A 26,508-nucleotide genomic window follows, 5' to 3' on the forward strand; every position below is an offset into this window, starting at 1 on the left:
TTTTCACGATTTTATCAATTTATATAAGAAAATATTCTTTTAAAATACTACACTTTATATTTTTTTTTTTTGAACAACTACATTTTAGATTTGTATCGTTTTATATATATGTGACTTAAGATATGAAAATAGGTAAAAAGTCTGGTATATAAAATAATCAAAATGGAGTAAATTTGATTAAACAATTAGAAAAAATATAAAGAAAATGACAAAAATAACCAATTATAATAATTGCATTACAAAAATAGTCAAAAAAATCGAAATTGCAAAAATTAGTCCTTAATTTCGCAGATGGAATTGCCCCATCTGCGAAATGATAATTTCATCTACGAATGTACAAACTGCTAAAGCACAGTTGTTCCATCTGCGATTTACTCTCATTCCATCTGCGAAATTGTGATTTTTTTTTTTAATTTGACTATGAAATCAATTGGTTTGACTACGAAATCATGTTGCTATATAAAAAGTTTTGTAGACACGTACGTAAGATGTCAATACTTATGTTGATCGATTTTTTTCGTGCTACAATGCAACAATGGTGGTTTCAAAGACGTAACTTTGCAGGTATTAATTTCATAGTCAAACTTAAAAAAAAAAAAAAAAAAAATTCACAATTTCGCAGATAGAATGAGAGTAAATCGCAGATGGGGCTATTCCATCTGCGATTTTACCCTACATTTTCAATATATATACAGAAAAAAAAAAACCACCTGCGAATGTACAAGCTGCTAAAGCATAGTTGTGCTTTAGCAGCTTGTACATTCGCAGATGGAATGGTCATTTCGCAGATGGGGCAATTACATCTGCGAAATTAAGGGCTATTTTTGCAATTTCGATTTTTTTTGGCTATTTTTGTAATGTAATTAGTATAATTGGCTATTTTGTCATTTTCTCAAAAATATATTATGTATATCAATAATAAAAATGTTTTGTAAATACTTTTGCAATTAACTTGAGAATATTATAATTAATGGAAACCAAAAGCTATTAATAAAAAATTATTTACCTTATTTCCCAATGAAGTGCAAAAAATATTTAGTGGGTGTCCATATTGTTTAGCTTATTGTAATTTTATATCTTTAATAAGTTTATGTTTATATTAAATTAACTTTATATCTATTATGTTATGGTTTGATATAACTCATAAACATTGTGAATAAGTTGTTTGGATTTTGACTTAAGGGGTGTTTGGATTTTTTTTCTATTTAAAACAACTTATGTTTTGCTATAAATAGTTTATTGGCTTATGTGGTACCATAACACAATTTTTAAAAAATGATTTAATTAACTTATACAAAATCAAAACACAATAAGTGCTATCTATAAGTCAACACCATTAGACTTATATTCTCATCCTATTAGGAGCTATAAAACAATATTCACATTATTATAACTAGTAAGGCCATACCACCCTACCATTTGACTTGCCATATTTCATTGTATAGTCATCTCACAATGAGACATCATTTTGTTCCATTCCAACTATACAAAATTACATATTATATTATTGTATAAACACACTGAATTTCCATATTATGCTACACCATGGTATGACTTTATAAAGAATCCAACATAAACATACCATAAAATATGGGAGGTGGCTAATATTGCCTTGACATCATACCAATCATGTATGATGTCATGGTTTCTAACTTAATATCCACAACTTATCTTATTTTTTTCCTAAGACCTATCTAAATCATCCCCACAATCTTACCACTTCCCATCAAAATTTCAATTTATCATATTTGAAAAGGAAACTACTCTTAATAAAATCTTGAAGAAGTCAAAAAATGTTAGAACAACACATCAATAAATGTAACTTTGTGTCTTTTATCACGAAGTTCATAACTAAAAGTTAGTGTTTGATGTTCACAAAAATCAGGCAGAATAAATCACTATTTAGTAAGAACATTATGGTTATCACATATTAGATGTCTATACATACATGAGGTTTTCACACCTTCGCAAGTACATGAAAATTTAGATCTCAATAGTCCTATGGTAGGCATGAGATGCATGAACAATAGAAGTGTGTCTATATACTTGTACCAACATGCAAATGAACATGTTTCCAAAAACTAACACTACCTTCTATCGATATCATTTTTTTGGAAATGGGAACAGAAAAAATGTAGTGGTTCGTGTAAGGTTCACTTGAGTGATATCATTACCCATAAGGTTTAAAACTTTTATGATGATTCAATGAAATCATTGGATCAAGGATTTGGTATTTGGATATTGGGGCATTAAGCAGATAGGCATAATTATGGTGAATTAATGTATGATTTATTGTTTTGGGCATAATTATGGTGAATTAATGTATGATTTATTGTTTTGGACATGCGGATAGACTTAACTATGGTGAATTGATGTATGATACATTGTTTTGGACATCCATGAGTACGCTCAATGTTAGCATGTTTACGCATTAAAAGTAACTTGTTTTTCTTTTTAAAATCCGTAGTTGGTCATGGTCATTAATGCAGTCATGATGTTCAACTAATATGTTGTTTTTGTGACATTGATTAGATTGAATTTATCTTAGCTGAAGAACCAAAACCATGCATATTCATTATTGATGAATATTGGAATTGACCCACTCTAAAATTGCACTTCGTGAATATTTTTATTAAGTTAATCTAGACAGATGATTATGAGGTTTACATCCATAGGATTTGTTCCTCCAATTATTTAGAGTTTGATGTCATTTAGGTTGTTTGATGAGTAAATAAATTGAAATGTGCGACCATGCCCAGATTCAACTTAATGCACTCGCAAAAATAAGAAAACACGAGCATGTTACTTTTCAATCTATGAACTAGAGCTCTCTATATATAAGAATGAAAGGATATCTAGACTAGGTGAATAGTCGAACACTAAATGTTAGTGGATGTTTTATGGATGATAATGTCTTCACATATATTTAGAGACAATGATCTATTTTCAGACATTTATTATTGTCGGTATACGTTTTGGTTTCTATTGTTCTTCTGGATATACGGGAATATGTTAGCTTTAATGTTCATAAAAATAAAATAATAAAATTTTGTTTCGGTTTATATGTGACATGTGTCCAATATTTAAGGGAATAAAGGAAACATAAAAATAATAATATGTATAGTGTATTATTATTTATTATTTACCAACTAATAATAAATAAGAATTAAGAGTTAGTTTGTTATTTATTAAGAGACAAAATAATTAAACATTTATTTATTTATTTAACTAATAAAAGGTTTTTATTAACTAGTTATGATTAAATTATTAAGAGTTAATCATAAGAGCTTTGGACTTTATTTATTAGACAAGAACGATGTTTGAGAAAAAAAACCATAACCATCATAAATAAACCTCTCTCTCTCTCTCCATGATTACAGAGAAAAATGTGTTGTTTAGTTGGTAGTCTAGTGAATATTGTTCTTGCCTTTGCTGTGTCAATCAACCATAAGGGCTTATCTATATTGATATTATGTCTATCATATAAGATACAATTCTAAGCACATCCCGGGTTGATTAGTTGTTGGTTTATATTGTTATGAATAAATCCATGCCTTTCAGATTGATAGAAAATTTTTAATATGTTAATGTTTATATTGTTTGTATTTTTATGTATGTATTTCTACATCAATTCCCCAACAATATCATTATTATCACAATGATATACAATCCTAATTTGAATATCTCTTGTTTTATAGTTTTAAATCTTTATTTTAACTTCCACTAGGAATCACATTAGCTTTATATCAAGATCACGATCTAGACATCAATTGATGCATTAATTTCACCAAACTCATTTATGATTGACGATTTAAACTCTATTCATTATGTCTAATGAATTAGAAACCAATCCAATTCAAATCACAAATTAAAACTTCCATTTAAGCGTTAAAGGAAAGCTCGTGAGTTCATAACCATTACAATTAGAGTAGGAAACTTTTATAATTGAACTTATAACCAACAAATTTAATTCTAACTGATTTGATATCTACTCTTTTGTAACACGAATCCAAGAACTCAATTCTAATCAAATATAAAAGAAATTATATAATTATACTTTGTATCTAAGATCCGGTTGAAAGTTGAAACTACCAAAAACCCAAATTAAAATTTAAAATTTAAAATTGTATTTTGTTTAGTTTGATTGAAATTGAAATTAAATTTCGATTTGGATAATCTCATAACATTGAAAACCAATAACTCGGATTAGATAAATGAAAACCAATGGCCAAGATTACAAAATGGTTAAGACCATAAAAATCATAGCCATAGGATACATTTGATTAAAAGCAGTAAATAGTTCATCTATTCACATTTTTTTTTTAGTTTTATATCATTGTAGTTTGTAATTTTGAAATTAAATCTACAAATGTTGATGTGTAATTTTTTTAAAATTTTACTTTTATAACATTATAGTTTGTAATTTTGAAATTAAATCTACAAATATTGATGTGGAAATTTTTTTTTATTTTTATTTTTATAACATTGTAGTTTGTAATTTTGAAATTAAATCTACTAATGTTGATGTGGAAACTTTTGAACAAAAAGAAAGCACCAGGAAAGGGGAAACATAAATAGAGAACATCTGAGAGGTATCATGGGAATAGGAAAGTAAGGAGAAGGAGGGGGAACAGAAAAGTACAAAATTTCAAAGTCTAAGAAGAAGAAGAAGAACTAACAAAAGGTTCTGGGTTTAAGTTTTGATTCCAGTTTAAATCAATCTCGCCTTCCATCTCTTTCTAGGTAAAGTTCTTCAATTACATCGCTTCAAGGACTTGTATTTAGTTCTAATATCTGGGTTTTATTCGAAGATTACATGCTATTAGTTTCCTAAAGGCTAAAACTGTTTTATTGGATTATTACAGCATGTATTAGGTTTTATCTTAAGATTTATGTACTCCGAATTTGTGTTTGAAAAGGGTATAGAGTCGTGTAGTTTCTTGACTTCATTATATGATTCAACTGATATGATTTCGATTGTGTTTTTGATGAAACTGAATCCATGGTAGTGTCGATATCTATATATTGAAAATCCCTAATCATCGATTTCGAGGATAATTGTTTTGAATGTATTAGGTTTTGTGTAGGATTCGCATACATCTGTGTTAGAAGAAGAGGAAAAAAAAGTACTTAGGAAAGAGAAACTCACACAAAGGGCAAGAATCAAGATAGAGAACTTGTTGATTCGATTGAACAGATTCCCTGTTCTTAAATCTGATTAAACATGTATTTCAAATTGAATCTTTTGTAGATCTTGATAAACTTTAAAATCTCTTTATCAGTAAGATATTTGTTTTTCTTTATGATTAGGTCACATCTGGATACAATTGGACACAAAATTCAAAAAGCTGCTAATTCCCAAAAGACATACTCAAAGTCTCAAATGGAATAAATCAATCAAATCTTCATCATTTCTCTAATGATGTTAATACAAAACTCCATTGATGCTCATCTCTCTTCTCTTCATAACAATGGAAAACAAGAAATCCTATGTGTATGGATCCAAGATAATGATCATAAAAACAAGAATGATAGTTTAAGTTCTTCCCAAATATCAACCGAAATTAACATGTCAGAAACTTCTAAACCTAAACCTAATCTTGTTTACAAACGCCGAATCATTCACAAAAATTCCACTTCTACCCCTACTCCTTCCCCTACGCCTACCCTTGTTTACAAACGAAAAAAGATTCAAACCATTTGTTGCTCATCATCAAAATCTAACATGGAAATTGGATCTGTTTCTTTAAAACAACAACAAACAGATGATATTGGTGAGTGTTCATCTTCAGTTGTAATGAAAGATACATCAGAAACAAATTCATGCTTCGAGTTTCTTGAACACCATTTAGTGCTTCAAAGATTGAATGGATTGAAAGGAAGCTGTTTTAATAAAGTAAAAGATGTTGAAATTGAAAAGGGTATTTGTGGTTTGAGGGTATGTAAGGTTTGTGAAAAGTCAACATTGACTGTGAAGATGCTGATTTGTGATCTTTGTGAAGAGTCTTTTCATATGTCTTGTTGTAATCTAAAGAAGGTTCCTGTTGGTGATTGGTTTTGTCATTCTTGTTTACGAAAAAAACTCAAGAAAATGGAGGGAAATTCGCCAAAAGGGTATTTTGGTCCAATTGTGGATATGTTGAGAGATGTTGATTGTTATAAGTCGGATGTTCGTATTGGTAAAGATTTTCAAGCAGAGGTTCCTGATTGGTCTGGCCCACTTATCCAGTATGTGTTTCTATGAACTTTTATTTATTTTACACATTTACGATTTTACCCTTGTTCTTTGTTTCAACTAGTATCAGTATAATGGAAGATTTTAGCAAATGACTCATGCAGCCAACTTAATGATTACCACAACTTGTCTTCAGAAATAAACCCTTCAGATTCTGCTACTTATCAAGTAATATTTTCTGATTCTTTTCTTTTTCTGAGATAAAAATAATAATAATATAATATAATAATATAATAATATAATAATAATAATGATTGTAGGATTGGGATTCCAGCAAGCTTTCTAGACTCAGCTGTATTGGAAATTGGGTTCAATGTAGAGAAATTGTTGATCATGAAAATGGAATTGTTTGTGGAAAATGGAGAAGGTATTGCTAAAGCAAGGTGTATGTGTTCAAGAAGGGTATTTTGGTAAAAATACTTATTGGGTCCATTTCTTTTTGTATGAAATGTTACAGGGCTCCTCTTTTTGAAGTTCAAAGGGATAATTGGGAGTGTTTCAGTTCTGTGTTGTGGGACCCAATCCATGCTGATTGTGCTGTTCCTCAAGTATATATATTCATTCACAATCATATATTCAGTTAGGACTTTTTTTTTTCTATTAAAAGGGTAAAATAGTCTTTTTTATGCTTTTTCAGGAGCTTAGTACGGATCAAGTTCTAAAACAGTTGAAGTATATAGAGATGGTATGCTTTAAGCATTAACAAGTTGTCCTGTGTTTGACTTTGACTTTGACTTTGACATGCATCTCCACTCTTGTTCTGTCGTCTATGCAAAAGACGTAAATGCCCTCTACAAACGTATGAAATTCTTATTTTACCTTTTTTTTTTTGGCATAGTTGAGGCCAAGGCTATCAGCAAAAAGGTGGAAGTTGAGAGTTCACAAGGGTGTAAATGGAGAAGAGCATACAGGGGACACAAGAAATACACAAAAATCATAGATTTCATGTATCTAACAAATTTTATGCATATATTTTGTATTTTGCTAACTTTACTTGGCAAGAATTTTGCAAAAGTATCCAATGTTTATGTGTTACATTGTTGATTAAAATGTTATATCATAGAAGGCAAAATGGATGGGTCGGGTTAATTGTTATCAGAGCCATCCCATCTTTCGAGGTGCCAACACTTGGAGTGGTGGCATACGGAGTGGTGGCTTGGACCTGAAAAGAGAGGTGCCAACCGTGACCAATAATGACTCTAAGTGGTGGCTTGAACCGAAAAAGGGGTGCCAATCGTGACCAACGAGGACGTTCGCTCTTCAAAGCGTGGGGTATTGTTACGATCCCACATCGGCCAAATGAAGTTTGATTGGTGGCTTATAAGACTAAGTGTTCCATCCTCTTTCAAGCTAGCTTTTAGTAGTGAGTTCTGCACTTGGGCTTATGGCATGATGCGAGCCTAGTATGAGATGGGTTCGTATCACTTCATTACTTGTTTAATATTCATCAAGATTGATTTTGGTCAATAAGTCAATCCATTACACTTAAATATAATTAGTGAAACAATTCACCAACATGTTCTTCAACACAATCAACATCTCATATGTATCAATGTAATCCATATCCTTTTCGAGGTTTGGGATCATAATTGGAAGTATAAGTCATGTTATGTAACATCTAATGAAGGTACCCGATCTTTAAAATGTTTTGAGCTAAATAAGAATGAAAAACCCAAAATTTGAAGGTCACAACGTGAGAATTAGGGTCTCACGACATGACTTCAGTCTGAGATACGTGGCCATTTTAAGGCTCATGACATGAGGGTTAGAGTCTCATGACGTGAGTTTAGGTAAAACCCTAATCCTGTCTTTTGCTCCATATTTAAGAGAAGTGGGAGGCTAAGGTTTGCACACCCTCAACCTTCATTACCTCTTGCCTGCCCAAAACGTTCTTAGCCTCCATTGTTAATCTTTTTTTTGGAAAGGGAACTTCCCTAACGAGGGTTTCCGGGCCAGCTTTCACGCACCGACTAATCCCCCGCTGCAAACATAAAGCTTTGCTTCATGCCCTGGAGTCACTGCAGGCGAACCTCCATTGTTAATCTTAAGAGCTCTTTGGGTGGTTTTTGGCTCTTTGAAGGAGAATAAGACTCCTTGAGTGCATCCTTTTGGCCATCAAGCTTCTACCTCTTCTTTCTTCAATGCTTTTGGACCTTTGTAATTCCTAAAGCTATTTCCTTTATCTATTACACGTGCTAGATCTTAGATTTATGTCTTTCTTTTCTTGATTGGGTGGGATAGCATGCATGAGATCCATAAAGTTAGCAACTTTATGGATCATTGAGTCATTTTCTCTAAAATATACTTCAAATTTGAGGTTTGGTGTTGGTTTAGACTCCAAGCATGAGTCTTGATCCCATTTTCCTTCTTAATGACTTAGCTAGTGTCCAAGTCATGCATTGGAAATGCATGACTGAAAAGCCACGGTTTTTATAGTCCTTAGGGTTGGGGAAGACCCTCTGGAAAGTCTCAAAGAATAGCTTAAGGGATTAAGAGCTAAACGCTCAAAACTGTTCAGAGCAGTTCTCACGACGTGTCACATCATGAGATTATCTAGTCTCGACTATTTTATCTTTTGCCAGTCACGACGTGACCGTAGGCTGGAGTTGAACAGGGTTGACTTTTGACCATGGTTGACTTTTAGGTCAAACTAGGGTTTTAAGGGTGTAAGCTGATAGGGTTTGACTTTACTGTTATTAGGTGTCTCGCTACTCCCGTCTACTCTATGTGTGAGAGTTGTCGTATTTTAGCTACTATCTGCGACGTGAGTCTTCTCACTGCTTTTACCTATGTGGTATTTATGTGTATGACCAAATAGGTCTTATTTGTTGATTGTTATTTTATCTGAATTGAGTCTTTTCATTGAATTTATATTCCATGCACTTCAAGCATTTCATATAAGTTATTAGATAGTGCATTAGGTAAGAATTTTTTAATCACATAACATTAAAAAAATCAACAACTCAAAGCTTTCTTTGGGTGTTCAAATTACCCGAGGAAAAAAAGAGGTTAAAACCTCAACTATGGGGTTTGTGCAAGAGGAATTGACCTTCAAATAAAATAGGGTTTAACTAGACTTTAGATATTGAAGAGTCTTTTAAAAATAATGATAAACCTCCTCACGCTCTTAAGAAACAAAAAACCAAGTCAATCTTCATATTTTGAAGTTCCTACTAATTATGGATGTTCATCCTATTAAAGACTATTATGTTTCCTTCCCCTTTTCATTTTCTGAAGGTTGAAAATATGGAGGATATTATTGAGGTGGAACCCCAAGAGTATCTTACCATTCAACATATGGAAGCGATTACAACCAAATGTGAAACTGCTGATGATCGTGTTACTCCAATGACAATGCTAGATTCAAAGACTCCTACTATTCCAGGAGCTCCAATCAAAGACAAAGGAAAAAACATTATGAATTGGGAGAATGAACAATCGAAATATGTAACTCATATGAAGTCCTTCCTATTTCCCGAGGACGAACATGTGGCTAAAGAGATGCAAAAAGAGAAAGATGCTCTAGATGCAAGGTTAATACATAAAGTGACTTGAAAAATATCATAGAAGAAAAACTTGTTGAAGCAAGTGCTAAACAATCTAAGGCATTAATCCCTTGGAATGTTAATACTAGGAAATTATAGGAAGTTGGAAATTATCTAAAGAAGACTTTGTGCTAAGAAAAAACCTTTTCGCTCTTGTAATCTAAAGATCTTTAACCGAATCTACCACTATCTCCAAATGCATGATTATGTGTGGTCTTTCCATAATTGAATCTACAACATACTATTGTAGATAGGGGTGAGCATTTGGATCGGACCAGAATGAACCAGCTCTTGGACCGGACCAATTTTACAGAAACTGTTAGACCTTGGATTGGACCTATTGAACCTTATCAGGTCCATAGGTCTAGGTCTAGGTCCAGTCCCCAGTTCTTGTATGTAAAAGTGATCATTTAGACCGAACCTTTTTTGCAAAAATTGGTGGACCTTGGACCGAACCTATTGAGGCTTACCAGGTCCATATTGAGGCTTATTAGGTCCAGGTCGAGGTCAAGGTCCAAATGCTCACCCCGAATTGAAAATCAAGTGTCATCAGAGCGTCAGAGTATTGAATTATTTTACAAGACTCATGCTCAACCAATTGAAAATTTTTGGTCATTAAAAAATGAACCATGTGTAAGTTAAGGTTATTAAAATGATTCTTCAAAACCAAAGGGTTTTTTTACCTTCAATGTGGAGAGAAGTGACAAGAAATAATACACTATTACCGAACAAGATTTTACAATAATAAATCTTGAAGACCTTCTTGGTAGTCACTTTTTCAACAAAATCCACACCCACAAGCAACTCTCCTGAAGAACCTCTTCAAGATCCAGACTATGTATTGACAAAAGATACCATGGACCAACATACAATCCATAGTTTGGGATTATCTATGCCCCAATCAAATTGTAACATCCCGATTCCTAGGCATGAGAAGTTTTATGAAAAAGGCAAATCTTCCTTGGAACTCGTCGAGTTGATGGCCTCAACTCGATGTGTTGAAAGTTTTGGGCCGCAGATCTTTTTGGACCAACTCGGTGAGTTGGAGAGGAAAACTCGACGAGTTGGTGGCTGACTATGAAAACCCCAATTTTTAAGGTGTTGCACCATATTTAAAGGCCTTAAGCCCCATTGATGGCCTCCCTAATCGCTTCCTCTATCCAGAAACCCTAGCCTCATGTTTTTGTCTTCCATTTTTGAGTGTGTGTGAGCTTAAAGAGTGTTTCCTTGGTGTTCTCTTAACGAAGCACGAAGTGGATGATGCATAGATTGAAGAGGGAAGCTTTAGATCCATAATCTTTTTGAGTTTAGCTACTCTTTTGAGGTAAAAAGTAGAAAACTTTCTCACCTTTTGCTTAAATCTCTTCCTTGGAAGTTTATTGTCATTCTTGGCTCATTTTTGGGTTTATTCTTGGTTTGAGCATCTCATGAAGTTATAACTTTAGATCTGGACGTTTTGTGGCCTTCTTGGACTTAAAGTTTCAAGCTTTATCTAGATCTAGGCTCCCTTCATGTTCTAATTCCCTTAATAAGCCTTCTTGAGTGTTTTAGCCTCTTGGTGTTATGTATGGACGTAAAGTTAGCAACTTTACATGGTTTTTTTAGCTCTTGGGTTCCAGATCTACATTCTTGAGTGTTAGAAGGGATGAAAAAGGACTGAATGAATTAAGCTGGGAACACTCGACGAGTTGTTTTGGCAACTCAACGAGTTGGAACAGGTTTTCTTGCTTTTCTGGATATTGTAGGAACTCGACAAGTTGTCTTGATAACTCGACGAGTTGGCTGCGGGTTTTCCCGACTTTTTGAATGCTAAAGGAACTCGACGAGTTGATAAGTACACTCGATGAGTTGGGTCAACATGGGTTGTTGACCTTGACTGTTGACTTTGACCATGGTTGAACAAGTTTGACTTTTGAGGGTATTTTGGGTATTTCAAAGTTTTGATGGAAATGGTCACATGGTGGTTGTTAGCATTTGATTCAGGAGTTGAGATTTGAGAGTTGGATTTTATCAGTCAGTGTTGCTTGTGAGGTGAGTTTTCCTAACTGTATTTGAGGGTCGAAGGCACCAATGCTGGCCCATTGGATTGATATTTTGTTATGCATGCTAATGTATTGTTATGATTTGCTAGATCAGTATCCTGGTAGATAGGATGTTGCTATGCTGTCAGTATCTTGGTAGATAGGATGTTGCTATGTTGTTATGATCTGTTAGATCGGTATCCTGGAAGATAAGATGTTGTTATGCTTAGTGATCTGTAGATCTGTCTGGCTGGCTATAGACTGTCATATGATTATCTGTTATATGTGTACGTGTTTGGTCGGCGGCTGAGGCTTCACTGCTTTGTGCGTAAGCCAACAGGCCAAGGCATTCCAACCCGATGGTTGAACGAGCCCGAGGGTATTCCATCCCGAGGATGACTGAACCCATAGTATGTTGGCATTCCAACCTAATGGTTGAACGGGCCCGAGGGTATTCCATCCCGAGGATGATTGGACCCATAGTATGTTGGCATTCCAACCCGATAGTTGAGGGCTTAGGGTATTTCAACCCGATAGTTGACTGGACCCATAGTATGTTAGCATTCAAACCCGATGGTTGAGAGCCTGGGGTATTCCAACCCAATGGTTGATTGGACCCATCATATGTTGTTATTTGTATATGTTATCTATTTGGGTGTTGGTACTTTGGGGAAACTCACTAAGTTTTGTTCTTACAATTTTGATTTATGGTTTCATGTACTTCAGTGGATCGTGGAAAGGTGAAGGCGTGACTATACATATCCTCGTGTTTTGGGCTTATGATTTCTAGGAAACTCTGATAATGAAAGTGTTTTCAAAACTATGTTGTAAGTGACTTTGATTTTGAATAATGTTTTGGGCACAATGGTTTTGTAAGCACTTTTTTGAGAAAGGGTTGTTTTCAAAAAGTTTAAGTTTTATTGAAATTTTATGGGTGTTATAAGTTGGTATCAGAGCCTTGGTTTGAGTGAATTGGAGGAACACTCGTGTGAATCCAGTCTCAAACTAAGGTGAAAGATTTTCAAATTGATTTCTTTTAAAATGGTTTTCAAAATACTAAAGGAGGATGTGATGTGTACGATCAACTGGAGTCATTAAATAGACCCCAAAATACCATACTGTTATTTGATATTGTGATATGTTAGAACAACATACTAGTGATAGGCTAGGGATCTTCAGGAATTGTATGATAGAATTGCCTGATTATGTGATGCCTTAGGTCCTATAGAGTTCCCTTGTTTGGCTGTTGTGTGACTCTTTCGCGTGTGAACTTGCTATTGAGTGGATACGCTAAGTCACTTGCTACATGGTTTAAAGGATCTTAGGCTGAAGGGTTTGGTCCTGCTTCGCAACTCTTGTCTGAGTCCAACCGTTGTGGGATTGAATCTTTTAACCTAAGATTTTTTAAATTGAGGGGCATGTGACTGTATTCATGCGATAGTATCCTGGCACCAATGGAGAGTCCTGTGGCAAAGGTAGTATGGATGAGTCGTATGGGGTCAGCCTGCTAGTCGCGTATTGGATGAGGTAGAGGTGGTTTCCCTGGTTTGGGCGTGGTTCATAACGGGTCGGTATGAGGAAGGTTTAGCCACTCTTGAGAGGGTGAGGGCACGACGAAGATGCGCACGAGATGCTGGGAGTTTGAGATCGAGGATTTCATAGGAGGATCTGTCAGATCTTATTGCATTTTGGTGTCAGTCAACTCCTTTGCACAAATGCTGCTTACTTTGTGATTTTGTGGAACTCATGAGTGATGTGAGTTAGCCATTAAGTGAATATGTCAAGTCATATGTGAAAAAGGTTGGATAATCTCAAAGTGACAGATTTGACCCTTCTTCGCAGCTCCTGTCTGAGTCCAACCGTTGTAGGGATGAGTCTGTTACTCGAAGGATTATCTGAGCTTTGTTGCATGTGATTGTATTCATGGAATGGCTAATTGATATTGTGAGGAGTTTTTCAGCATCTTATGGCATAGGGGGTGCAGGTGAGTTCTAGGATGGCCTAGAGAGTATTCTAGTGCGGTTATTTCGCTGTTGAGTAGGTTTCAAGGATATTTTGTGACTAGGTCTTATAGGAACTGATATGATTCTTGATGAGAGTATCGATAGGTGTGGAAAATAGTATTGGGCCCGTACTACTGGAAGCATAGGATCCATACTTAAATCGAGGAGCATTTCGGAGACTCTGAGGACTCGTCAGGGTAGATAACATGGTTGGATACCATGGTTCGCGGCAGTGGGTCGGTTCCTGTCAATCTTTTGGTTGTGGTTGCTTAGTCATGGGGATGGGCCTGGTATCTATTGTGGGCCCATTAGCATTATGGATTTGGGTTATTTGGTGTAGGACTAGTGAGTCTTGGTTTGAGGCTTCGGGGTTTTGCTTGAGGTCGGGAATGCGAGTCGCGCGACTTAGGAAGGGAGCAATGATTACGATCAGCTTGAGTTTTGCAACTAGAAGTGGAATGGCTAAGTGATGGATTGGAATGTTGTTATCCATGGAAAGGGTTGTACCCTTCCAGCTTTCCGGGTTCGAAGGAGTAAGCATGCTTGTGACCTCCATCGTCAGGTTATATCTTCAGCCTGGCGTCTGTGGTCACAGTGGTTGGCGACATTATGTCAGCTTCGGTATACACAGGTGGATCGATGTGGCATGGGTATCTTGTGATGGAAGCACATGCCCATGTTCTCAGGAAGTAGGAGGGCCAGGTGTCGGATTGTCGTTGGGATTGAAAGCAAGGAAGGTATGTTTGGGTTGTGGATCGGTATCTACCCATGCTTTATAAGTGGTTATAAGTGGGGATTTCATAAATTTTCATCTGGAATTCAGGTTTCTCTTGGGGTTCGTTCGATCCGTATCTTGAGGACTTTTCTACGTATGTTATTCATTCCATGGTCAAGTATGGTTGTACCTGGTTAGACTACTTGGGGCCTTGGGTTACGTTTTGGTTTCAACCACTAGTGGGCAGTGGTTTGAGTTCTATGCGGGGAGAATTAGGATTCTCAGGCTGAGTGTCAGTCATTGAGGAAATTTTCAATTCGATGTTCGGATTTCTGTTATCAGATTAGTTGGGCAAATGTTGATCGATGGATCTTCTCCGGAGGCGGGTGTGTTCAGTTCCATGTGGGTCTTGATTCTATGGTTTAAGCGGTAGTGTGTACTTGACAATTGGTTGTGGGGTTTGTCATTCAGCATAGTTTCCCTCGAAGATTTCGATGTATCATTCGGGATTCAGTGATCGGGCCGATCAGTCGTCAAGACCAGTATATTCTATGATTCATTCGGTCTTCAGGTATGTTTATCCTCAGTGGTGTAGTGATGGAATCCGTTCAGTCTCAAGCAAGTATGGGGTCTTGTTTGACCGTTTATGAGAATGTTTTATGTTTCGATTAGATTATGGGTTTCTTAAGTATGTACATGGGGATGTTCCGTGTGAGATGGGCAAGATGGCATTGGGGCTCTTGGTTCAAAGTATATGCATGGTTCTCTTGGGTTTCATCTTCCAATTTAGATCAAGAGTGCAATCATTATTCCATCCATGGATGGTGTGCGACTTTGTTTTCGTAAGGATTACGCTGGTATCAGTTGTATGGTGCTCAGTGACGCTGTGAGAGTGTCGTCAAGGTCTGTGTGTTATCGGAAGCATTCTATTCATAGGTTGTGGGCCTAGTGATCATGATGGTTCACTTCTTCTGTTTGTAGTGCTTTTGGAGTTCTCATGCTGATAGAAATCGGTCGAGCCACAAATCTGTTGGTTAGATAAAGGGAGCAGTAAGGGTTGTGTGGAGTATCAGTCAGGTATCAGAAAGTCTATGCGGGGTGCACGCATTATAAATCCAGTTGTTCGCAGTCTATTATTGGACTTGTGATTTTTCCAGTTGGAAAATTGTTTATGTAGTCGTAAGACATAAGTTCTTGGGGATTGTATCAACTGGATGCCCAGGTGGGAGTGCACCGGAGCCGGTAAGGGTTGGGTGTATCGCAGAAGTTCACGATTTAGTTTTGGGTTAAGTTCGCAGTCGATGTGTATTGAAGATTATTTTTCATGGTTCTGGTAGTGCCCCAGTTGGGGACTGGGGGCAAAAACAAATTGATATTCATCAGTTTTACGGAAGGTTCAACAAGAAAATTATGAGCGACCATTTTCGAGGGGGGGGGGGGGTGGCTCTGGTGGAAACTCGCGTTGGGAATCACGAGTGTATATGTGAAAGGTCTATATTATGGGAGTATGTGACGCAAGTGGAAGATCTTTTGGTTGTGGTGCGAGACGCGAGTTCCAGGCGGAAGGTGTAATGTCATCATGATGGTGTAATCAAAGGGTTGTTTGGGTTAGAATGTCTCCGTCTCCCAGGTTCTGGAAAACTGGTGGCTGGACCAGGTGTTAAACCGGTAGTCTCAACGACGGTTGAGAAAATCTTTGTATCCAGGTTTGGTGAAGGGTTGCGTTGAATCAGAAGACTTTGGGTGAAATGCAAGGGTAGGTCCTTGGATCTCGGGTTATGAGTTTAGACCCGAGTTAAATATATAATGGTATTCCAATCTAGGGTATTCCATCCCGAGGATGACCGGACCCTATGATCGATTGGACCTGACGTGTTTGGTATTCCAACCCGAGGGTTGATTGGGCAAAACATGTGCATGATACGAGGGTATTATATCCTGAGGATGATTGGACCCATCATACACATGCTTGGTATTCCAGCTCGAGGCTGATTGGGCCAGGTATGAGTGTTCGTACTTGTGAGTTGGTTGTTATATGTATGTTAGTTCGGGAGTCTGAAAAATTCAGTACCCAAGTCTGGATATATACAAGGTCGGACCAAGGGGCGGGCGAGCTGGGCCAAGGCCCATGGCAACAATTGGATGAGGGGCATCAAATTTTCTATGTCTCTTATGGTTCACATTTTATTTGGGCCAAACTTAGTTACCCAGTAGGCAAAATAAGGGCACCAACGTGAAATTCAGAACTCAGTTGAGCGGTAAAAGAGACACGCACGCGACACACTTCAATGTATGGGTAAACGCAATGTCGCGACACGCCTAGATGGAAGAGTCTCATTTAGTCCTTTGTTGATCACTTTTTCATTTAAATCAGAGTCCTCCTCTGATTTCTTTATTTAAGCTCTAAAATTTCCTGATTTTTTATGTCAGATATCTTTTTCTCCGTGTGTCCTTTGTTCCCTCATAACCTGATTTTGGATTTAAACACTGAGTTCACATTCTCCCATATATTAGTTTTTTGATTTTTTGGAATTCGGTTTGTAAACCATTTAGCTATCAAAGTGTTGAGGTAAATATTCTGATTTTTATATTAATTTTCTTACTTTTTATAATTATTAATGTTTTTTGATTTTTGAATTATGATTGTAAAGCAGTGAGGCACAAGACTCACGACAAGCTCGAACCTCAGAGTGAGCGGTGTATTTTCATCGGCTACCCACAACAATCCTTTGGTTATCTCTTATACAGACCGAGTGACAATGTTGTCTTCATTGCAAGGAGAGGAGTCTTTTGCAAGAGAGAGATCATAGACCAAGGATACAATGGGAGGAAATTGACCTTGAAGAGATTCAAGTGTCAAGCGGTGAAGGAACCTCAAACACTAGCGATCAACCTAAAGAGGAAACTCCTGTTGAGCCAATCGACAAGTCTGTACCTTTGAGGTGTTCCGGTAGAGTTAGTGTTTCACCTGAGTTCTATGGTTTCCATATTACTATAGAAGGTGATACATTTATCACTGATAACACACTGATAAACTTGGATGAACCTAACAACTACAAGGAAGCCATGGCGGGCCCCGAGTCTGCTAAATGGAAAGAGGTGATGGACAACGAGATTCAGTCCATGTATGAAAATCAAGTTTGGAATTTGGTTGACAATGTACCGGGTCGTAAGACAGTCGGGTGCAAATGGATCTTCAAGAAGAAGACCGGAATGGATGGAAAGGCACACACTTATAAGGCGCGTCTGGTTACGAAGCGATTTACTCAAACTCCGGGAGTTGACTATGATGATACCTTCTCGCCACTAGCGAAGATTAAGTCTATTAGGGTTATGCTAGCCATTGCTGCATTTCATGACTATTAAATATGGAAAATAGATGTCAAAACCGCTTTCCTTAATGAAAAGTTGGTTGAGGATGTTTACATGAGTCAGCTAGAGGGTTTTGTCGATGCAAAGTACCCTAATAGAGTGTGTAAGCTTGAGAAATCCATTTATGGGTTGAAACAAGAATCTCGCAGATGGAATCTTGGTTTCGATGAGAAGGTCAAAGAGTTTGGTTTTTCAAGAAGCGAGGATGAGTCCTGTGTATATGTCAAAGCTAGTGAGAGTATAGTTAGCATTCTAGTGTTGTATGTGGATGACATACTACTCATAGGAAATGACATCCCAACCTTGCAGGAGGTTAAGTACTGGCTTGGGAAGTGTCCCGCTATGAAGGACCTTGGGGAAGCTGCCTATATTCTTGGGATAAGGATATTGAGAAATAGTAGTAAGAGACTAATTGGACTTAGTCAAAGTACCTACTTTGACAAAGTGTTGAAGAGGTTCAACATGCATAATTCTAAAAAAGGTGACTTACCGATCCAGAGCAATGCCAAACTGAGCAACGCTCAGAGTCCGAGTACAGAGGCTGAGATAGCTAAGATGAGTCGAATACCATATGCTTATGTTGTTTGCTCGATCATGTATGCACTGACTTGTACTCGACCTAATGTAGCTTTTGCTTTGAGCATGGTCAGTAGATATCAAGGGAATCCTGGCAAGGCTCACTGGACTGCGGTAAGGAACATTCTTAAGTACCTGCGGAGGACTAAGGATTGGGTCCTTACACTCGGTGGGAGTGATGACTTGAGAGTGATAGGGTATAGTGATGCCAGCTTTCAAACCGACAAATATAATTTCCGCTCTCAGTCAGGTTGGGTGTTTACCCTGAATGGAGGAGCAATTACTTGGAAAAATTCAAAGTAGGAGACTGTAATTGATTCAACGTGAGAATCAAAGTACATAGTAGCAAGCGAAGTGACAAAGGAGGCGATATGGCTGAAGAACTTCATCGGAGACCTTGGAGTTGTACCAGCTATAAAGGAGCTTGTGGAGATTTTTTGTGACAACGATAGTGCGGTTGCCTTAGCCAAGGAACCGAGGGATCATGGCAGGTCCAGACACATCGAAAAAAAATATCACTTCATAAGATACAAGATAGAAGAATGACTCCTCGTGGCAAAGAGGGTATCATCAGATGAGAACCCGACAGATCCCCTCACGAAGGGACTGGGTAGGGTCAAGCATTTACAACATGCGAGGCGCATTGGGCTGAAGGATGATATTAGTTTTAATGATTAGATAGCTCTTGAAACTTGTAATAGTTGAAATGTAATTGACATTTAATGCTTAATAAAAGGTGTCTTTTATTTACTAGTATGGTACTGTCTTGTGTCTATCATTTACTATTGTTTCACTTTGCATGTTTTGACTTCCAGAATAATTATATTATTCAAACTATCCACATTCGATCATACGTTGGAAGTAGGTATTAAATCAAGACTCTCATGAATTTGGTTTGTAGATTTGTCTGAATGGTATTAGACATAGCAAAGTTTGCTGCAACATTCATGAGTGCTCATAAGGTCTGAGTATTGGATTAAACCCACGCTCACTTGTATCACTTCATGGAATTCATCTAGAGTGATCGTGAGATGATAATATCATATAAGTCTTCAAACCTAGATATATGAGTTGTTGATTATGAGTTGGTTGTACATCGATGGTACGAAAACACATCAGTAACTCGATGTTATAAAACGTCCTGTTGTGTATGATTTAATAAATAGTTAGTACAAGCATATACTGTTGAAGTTTATCTGCTCCTTTTAGTCCTTGGAGGATTAAAAGCGATATCTTGGGCCCCTCGATGATTTTGTTTTGACCTATGTGTCGGGCCTGGTTAGAGCTAAATTGATTTGTTCAATTAAGTTTTATGTCAAACAAATCGGAAATCGGGAAACAAATTGTTGGTCAATAAGATTGATTGTGTTCCATGTGTTTGTCCGAGTGATATCTTAAGAGCATAGGATTATATGATCACTTATCTAAAATGGTACGTCTAAGTTCGACAAAGGCATTTAAGAGCCACGACTGCTAGTCAGATCCTTAAGTTATACTTACAACTATAATTATTAGACTTATCCAAGTGGGAGACTGTTGGATAAGGTGTCTAAGTCCATAACTATATTTGGTATGTACTTGACCCGAGAGTAGCATGATCCATTTGGGTTGCACTTCACTGGAACAATCTATAAGGATGGACTTTTGAGAAGAGGTTATTTATGGTTTATTAATATATTATAAGTTCTAATATATTAATATAAAATAATATTATTTAGTTAGTATTAATCAAGAATTAATTTGGAATTAATTTTGTGATCAAAAGAGACTAATTAAATATATGGGGATTGATTGTGTAAATCATTCATTCTTATAAAGTGAGCTTATGATCCATAGTTCTTTATGTTGGGCTAAACTTATATGGTGATCCATGGATACTCCATGGAGGTTAAAACCCATGGAGCCTAAGGAATGTGGAAAGTCATGCACATTAAGGTTTGCATGGTGTAACCTTAATCATAACACACTATATAAGAAACCCCCTAGTTCATGAAATCGACATTAGTGAGTCTTTAGAAGAGCATATCCGATTTTGTGAGAAAGAAATATTGTCTCAAGTCCTCTAAATTGTTGGTGGTGATTTGTGGTTCCATTTGATGCATTTACATTATTAGTGATAGGCTCTTAAAGCTTCAAGGTTTGCAACTACACTAAAAGGTATGTCATCTAACTAGAATTTTGTAGTATAGATACTCCATTGTATGCCAGTTAGGATGATGCTTTGGAAATTTGAAAGTTTGCATGTATATTAGAGAAAACATAGATCCAAATCATCTAGGGTTGCATGTACACCATAGGAGTGTTAGAATGCTCAAAACCCTTCACAAACAAGTTTACTGGTCAAATTTGTACGAAAAAAACATGGTTACCTAAATATGGACAAAAACAAAAGTTCCTTACCCATTTTGGTAATATTGGGTTCTTTATGTTAAGTGCAACTAATTGGGTTGTCCGGTCTTTATGTATGAGGAGATGGTCAAGTCTTGGGCCAACCCAATTTAGACCCAGCTAGTTAGGGGTTAGGTTGTATACGTTTAAGGGGTTAGACTTATGTGCTTTAAAGACCTAGCAACACAGCCTAACCTATGAATAGCTGGGACTGAACTGGGTTAGACCAAGCCTACCCTAATTGTTCATTGACTGGCAGAGCCTAATCCCAGGGCACAATCCCTAAGACGATTCTTGTCCAATATTACCAAAACGAGTAAGAAACTTTGGTTTTTGTCTATATTTAGGTGACCATGTTTTTTTTCGTACACATTTGACCAATAAACTTGTATGATATGTTCATAATATGATAGTAGGGTCTTTTTACCATAATTACCAGTCATATTACCTTATTTTGAACAGGTCAAACAAGTTCAATGGTCAAATGTGAACGGAAAAAACATGATTACCTAAATGTGGACAAAGAACAAAGTTCGTTACCTTTCTATGTCATTAACCCATATAGATATTTTAGTTATGAAAAAATCAGTTAATAACTAATTAGCCACCTTGGTTTTATGCTTCCTATGTCATGTAATATAACTTATGAAATTTAGTTATTAACCAAATTAAAAGAGTTGATAAATAATCAGCTAAACTTTCGAAAATCATTGAAAAAATCAAAAATCAAACTAATCTTATTTTACTATAAACATACGTAAACAAGGAAACTCATCTATAAAAGAAAAAACTAAAAATTTAATACAATTTACAACTTAGCTTTGAGTTGATAAAACGTTAAACCTCAAAAACTTATTTCGCTAAATCTCAAAACTCGATTGAATAACGTGGTCACCGAAAAAAAAAAGTTTCAAAACTGACCAGAAGAATATCTAACATTAAAAAACAATCCAATTTAGGTGGGTTTGTCACTAGAAAACATAAAAGTTTTTAATATAAAAAAACAATTTGGGATTGTTTGTGATGAAAATACCTTCCAAAACCACTTGAGAAATTGTTTTCAATGAAAATACCAAAAAAAACAACTAGGAGATTGTTTTGATCAAAATATCCCATGTGGGCAAGCTAAATGACAAGAAAAAAAATTGCAGTCAACTACAAAGATTTATAGTACAACATTTTCAAACAATAAGACTTATGTGAAAACAGTTCACATAAGAACTACATTTGATCTAGTTTGTAAACAGTATGGATCATTTGTGTGCTTTTGTCGACAGTCGACACCCACAAGGCCACAACTTATATAAGTAAGGGATCGGTGGAAGTTCAACTTAGTACTTTTGCCTTACTAAATAGTAGATAGAAGTTTTTCAAATAAAATCTTATGAACAACTAAAATAAACATTTTGATTAATTAGTTAATAGGTTTAAAATAAAACTAATACTTTTAAGATGCCAAAATAAAATTAGTTTTTGGGACAATGGTATCATACTTTAACTAGGTAACATGTACATTTTAATCAATTAATTAACATATTATAATTAACAAATCGATATGATTCTTATGAAAATTAATAATGCTATAAAATACAAAATCAAACAATTTCTTTATTCATATAATACAAAATACATGAAAACCGGCACCGGCCGAGAGTGGCATGACACAGTCAATTGTCGGTTGGCCCATTTCGCGCCGATCTTGCATTCCCTCCGACTGTAACTGTTTTAATTGACTTCCACGTGCATTCTGTGGGTTCCTTCGTTTTTATGTTCATTTTATACAGAATGTTACAGTTAGTGTCCTTCAGTTATACGTAATGTTCAGATCTAGTCCCCTTGTTCACCAACATAATGTTTTTAGTCTCCAAACTAGTTATTTGTCTAATTATAACAAAAAGTTCGTATCTTATTTTGAGTTATTGAGTATTGAAATTTCTAAATCATATTAGAAGGCATTTATGCATTTTTGGTTTTACAAAATATACTTTATTGTTGCGATAATCACTATTAATTTTATCACATTCAAACTCTTATTTAAAAAAAAGATAAAAGATCCAAAAAATAAAGGTGGGGTAGATATGATGATCTTTAGATCATATTAAAATTAAGAGTAGATAAAAAAAAAAATATTTGGCAAAACTAACTCATAGCTTGTAGTTAAAAGTTGTGGTTTCTATTTGTTATATGAATGTTTCGTCAAAATAAATAGAATCCTTTGAATCTTGTAAAATTATATAAAAATACAATTAAAAGATATTATTTTAATCATATTAAAAGCAATTCTAAAAATTGATTAAAAGCGTTCAATATCTTTGTTTTAACATCACATAAACAAAGTTTCAGATTTAGAGTTTTTTGTTTGAATTAAAAGTTGATATTTTGCATTTTCAAACAAATTTTTTTATTTAAATCAACGTTTTCTGTTAAAAACTATAAGCTAAAATCTTCCAAAAATTCATTGAGAGACATGTCAAAAAATTATTATTGTATAAATACTAAATTATATTAAAGATTATATAAACCATAAACCATTGACGTGTTTTATTTGATACGTAACTTTGTTGACATTTTATATGTTTTTCTTAGCAAGCTAAAAATTCAATACATTATTCTATAAAGATTTTCTTACATTATTTAACAATAAAGATACTAGCTAATATATAATATCCTCAACTTGCAATTCTAATGATTTTAGAAGCACCAAGTTTTGGATTAAAAGTAACTAAAGTAACTAATAACCAATTAAACCGACAGTAACACAAGAATAATCTATGTACTTCAGTCGATGGTTTGAAATCCTTCCAAAGTTGTCTTTTACTTTGTGTTTTGTTTCAATTGTAGTTATTGACCAACACAAAATTACTTTATCAGCTTTATATGATTTATTTAAACGTTTTTCATATTTATTTATTTTATTTTTATTATCCTTCAATATTTATTTAATAAATTTAACTCTTCTTAGAAACATTTATTAAAAAAAAAAAGCCCTTAGCGTAAGTGGGCACCATGTTCAATTAGTTAATTATTAGCTGTCTCTTTCTATTTACAATTATATATTCGTATACTTTCTTTATATTACAATTTCCACCCCTGTAAATTTTTCTTCAAGTCTATCTGTCTTCGAGCTGGCCCCCTCCATTGACGTCTTCACGCGTATACGATGCACCTCGCCGCACTATATAACCCTCTTCGTCTCCTTCCTCCCTTTCAGCAGGTACAGACGAAAAACCCTCGCTCTTACCTGCATACAAATCTGAAAACAAAATCCAATCAAAACCCACATCAATTTCACCCTTTTTATCTATTAATTTCGTTTTAAGTTTCAAATTCAGTTGAAGAATGCCGCAATTGGAGGAAGAATTGTTTCCTTCAACGCCCGGGAGGATCAAGAGCGATCGTATGCATTACAACACCATGAACCGGACGTTTCACCGGTGTTTCGCCTCCACCAGCACCATGTTCCTTTGGGCTTTGTTTTTAATTGCTTTAACGGCGTCGTATATAAGCTTCCAAAGCTTCATCACTTCCGGCAGCCGATACCTCCACCACACAAGTCACACCAGCATCGGTGATCTCCACTGGGAGAAGCAAATCCGTTCCTCCGCCCAGATCCGTCGTCAAAACGGTCTCACCGTACTCGTCACCGGCGCAGCCGGCTTCGTCGGCACACACGTCTCACTAGCTTTAAAGAAACGCGGCGATGGCGTCGTCGGAATTGATAACTTCAACGACTACTACGACCCGTCGTTGAAAAAATCCCGCCGGTCGATGCTCGAATCCTACCATATCTTCATCGTTAAAGGAGATATCAACGACCAGAAGCTCTTAGCAAAGCTCTTTGAAATCGTCCCGTTCACACACGTCATGCACTTGGCGGCGCAGGCCGGCGTAAGGTACGCCATGGAAAACCCGAATTCGTATGTCCATAGTAACATAGCAGGTCTGGTAACACTTCTTGAACAATGCAAATCGGCCGATCGGCAACCGGCAATCGTATGGGCAAGCTCCAGCTCCGTTTACGGGTTAAACGAGAAGGTACCATTTTCAGAATCCGATCAAACCGATCAACCGGCGTCGCTTTACGCCGCCACCAAGAAAGCCGGAGAAGAAATCACACACACTTACAATCATATCTACGGATTATCCATAACCGGGTTGAGATTCTTCACAGTTTATGGGCCATGGGGGAGACCCGACATGGCTTATTTCTCTTTCACGAAGAACATCTTACAGGGGAAACCGATAACTGTGTATCGGGGAAAAGATCGGGTCGATTTGGCCCGGGATTTTACTTATATTGATGATATCGTGAAAGGGTGTGTGGCGTCGTTGGATACGGCGGGGAAGAGTACAGGTTCCGGTGGGAAGAAACGGGGACCGGCGCCGTACCGGATTTATAATCTGGGGAATACTTCGCCGGTGACGGTGCCGACGTTGGTGAGTATACTGGAGAAGAATTTGAAGAAGAAGGCGAAGAAGAATATGGTGGAGATGCCTGGAAACGGCGACGTTCCGTTTACACATGCGAATATTAGTTTGGCCCAACGGGAACTCGGGTATAAACCGTCTACTGATTTGTCAACCGGGTTGAGGAAGTTTGTTAAATGGTATCTCACATATTACGGCTATAATCAAGGCAAGGGTAATTCTGTAAATTTGTAGAGTTTTTAATTAGGATTATTTTTTGTTTTTGGAAAAAGATAGGGAGAGCAAGATTCTTTGCTTGGAATGGGGATGAGTTAAGGAAACTTTGTTCTCATTTTGTTTTTTAAGTTATCAATTTTTAACACTTGTAAGTTGTGAAGAAAGAAATTTCATTTTGATTAATATTAATGATTTAACTTAATGGTATTTAATTTATTATTCAATGACTCATGGCTTGAGGTAACGAATCCAGTGGGTTGGATATATACTGTGAGAAGATAATATTGATAAGTCCAAAACCATGTTAGTTATATTTGATAAAGTTGTAATTTTTGTTGGGGCAAAAAAATCAATATATTATCATAATATTTCGAATTTAATATCAAGTTTTTTCCTGCGATTATGTAATTATATTTATTATTTTGTTGCAATATCGAAATAAATGACTCGTTTTATTTGTTCTCTGTTAACCATTTTTTTCAAAATTGAAATAAAGTCATTGTGCTAATCAAAATTACAATTTTTATATTTTGTTTTCTAGTTATGCCATTATATTTATAATTTTATTGCAATATCAGTTAAATGATAGGTATTGCAACAAAATTGTAAATATAACTTCCAAATATATTTGTCTAATATAAAATATAATTCCACACCGATCATCACCTCTAAACGAAGTAATTTCTTTTTTAAAGCTCGTTTACAAATAGATAAATTAGTATGATTGTAACATAAAATAGATTGTGTGCATGAATGAGATACAGAAAGACATACTTGTTTTAGGGATGATTCTTTTGGGGTTTTTTTTAAGCAACAACCATATACATAGAATCGTTATAACAAACAACAAAACGAGGATAAGACTCTTCACAGTGACTATTAGTAATATGTGTTTTTTTATATAAGAAAAATGTTATTGTATTACATTAAACTTTTGTTATATTCGAGATTTGGTCACTTATGTTTTTTACACAATAGATCCTTAAAGAATAATTTTACCTGCTAAATA

At 35.7% G+C, this 26,508-nt stretch overlaps 1 protein-coding gene and 1 pseudogene across 3 annotated transcripts; both read left to right on the plus strand.

Annotated features, from left to right (window-relative positions):
• Positions 1 to 4,558: 4,558 nt before the first annotated feature.
• Positions 4,559 to 7,270, plus strand: LOC145005799 (RING/FYVE/PHD zinc finger superfamily protein). 3 transcript variants are annotated; one of them, XM_078964909.1, is made up of 8 exons: positions 4,559 to 4,743; positions 5,077 to 5,226; positions 5,311 to 6,228; positions 6,340 to 6,403; positions 6,496 to 6,602; positions 6,693 to 6,783; positions 6,873 to 6,920; positions 7,074 to 7,270. In XM_078964909.1, the coding sequence occupies exons 3-8, from the start codon at positions 5,420 to 5,422 to the stop codon at positions 7,173 to 7,175; spliced, it is 1,221 nt and encodes a 406-aa protein (XP_078821035.1). In that variant the 5' UTR covers positions 4,559 to 4,743; positions 5,077 to 5,226; positions 5,311 to 5,419; the 3' UTR covers positions 7,176 to 7,270. The 3 variants fall into 3 exon arrangements, with proteins under 3 accessions (XP_078821035.1, XP_078821034.1, XP_078821033.1); XM_078964908.1 differs by having other exon boundaries at positions 5,088 to 5,226; XM_078964907.1 differs by lacking the exon at positions 5,077 to 5,226.
• A 16,779-nt stretch (positions 7,271 to 24,049) lies between these two features.
• Positions 24,050 to 25,706, plus strand: LOC145004373 (UDP-glucuronate 4-epimerase 1 pseudogene; annotated as a pseudogene).
• The last annotated feature ends 802 nt before the right edge of the window (positions 25,707 to 26,508 follow it).

The sequence above is a fragment of the Lactuca saligna genome, chromosome 7, assembly GCF_052625555.1.
Source record: "Lactuca saligna cultivar CGN05327 chromosome 7, ASM5262555v1, whole genome shotgun sequence".
NCBI lineage: Eukaryota > Viridiplantae > Streptophyta > Magnoliopsida > Asterales > Asteraceae > Lactuca > Lactuca saligna.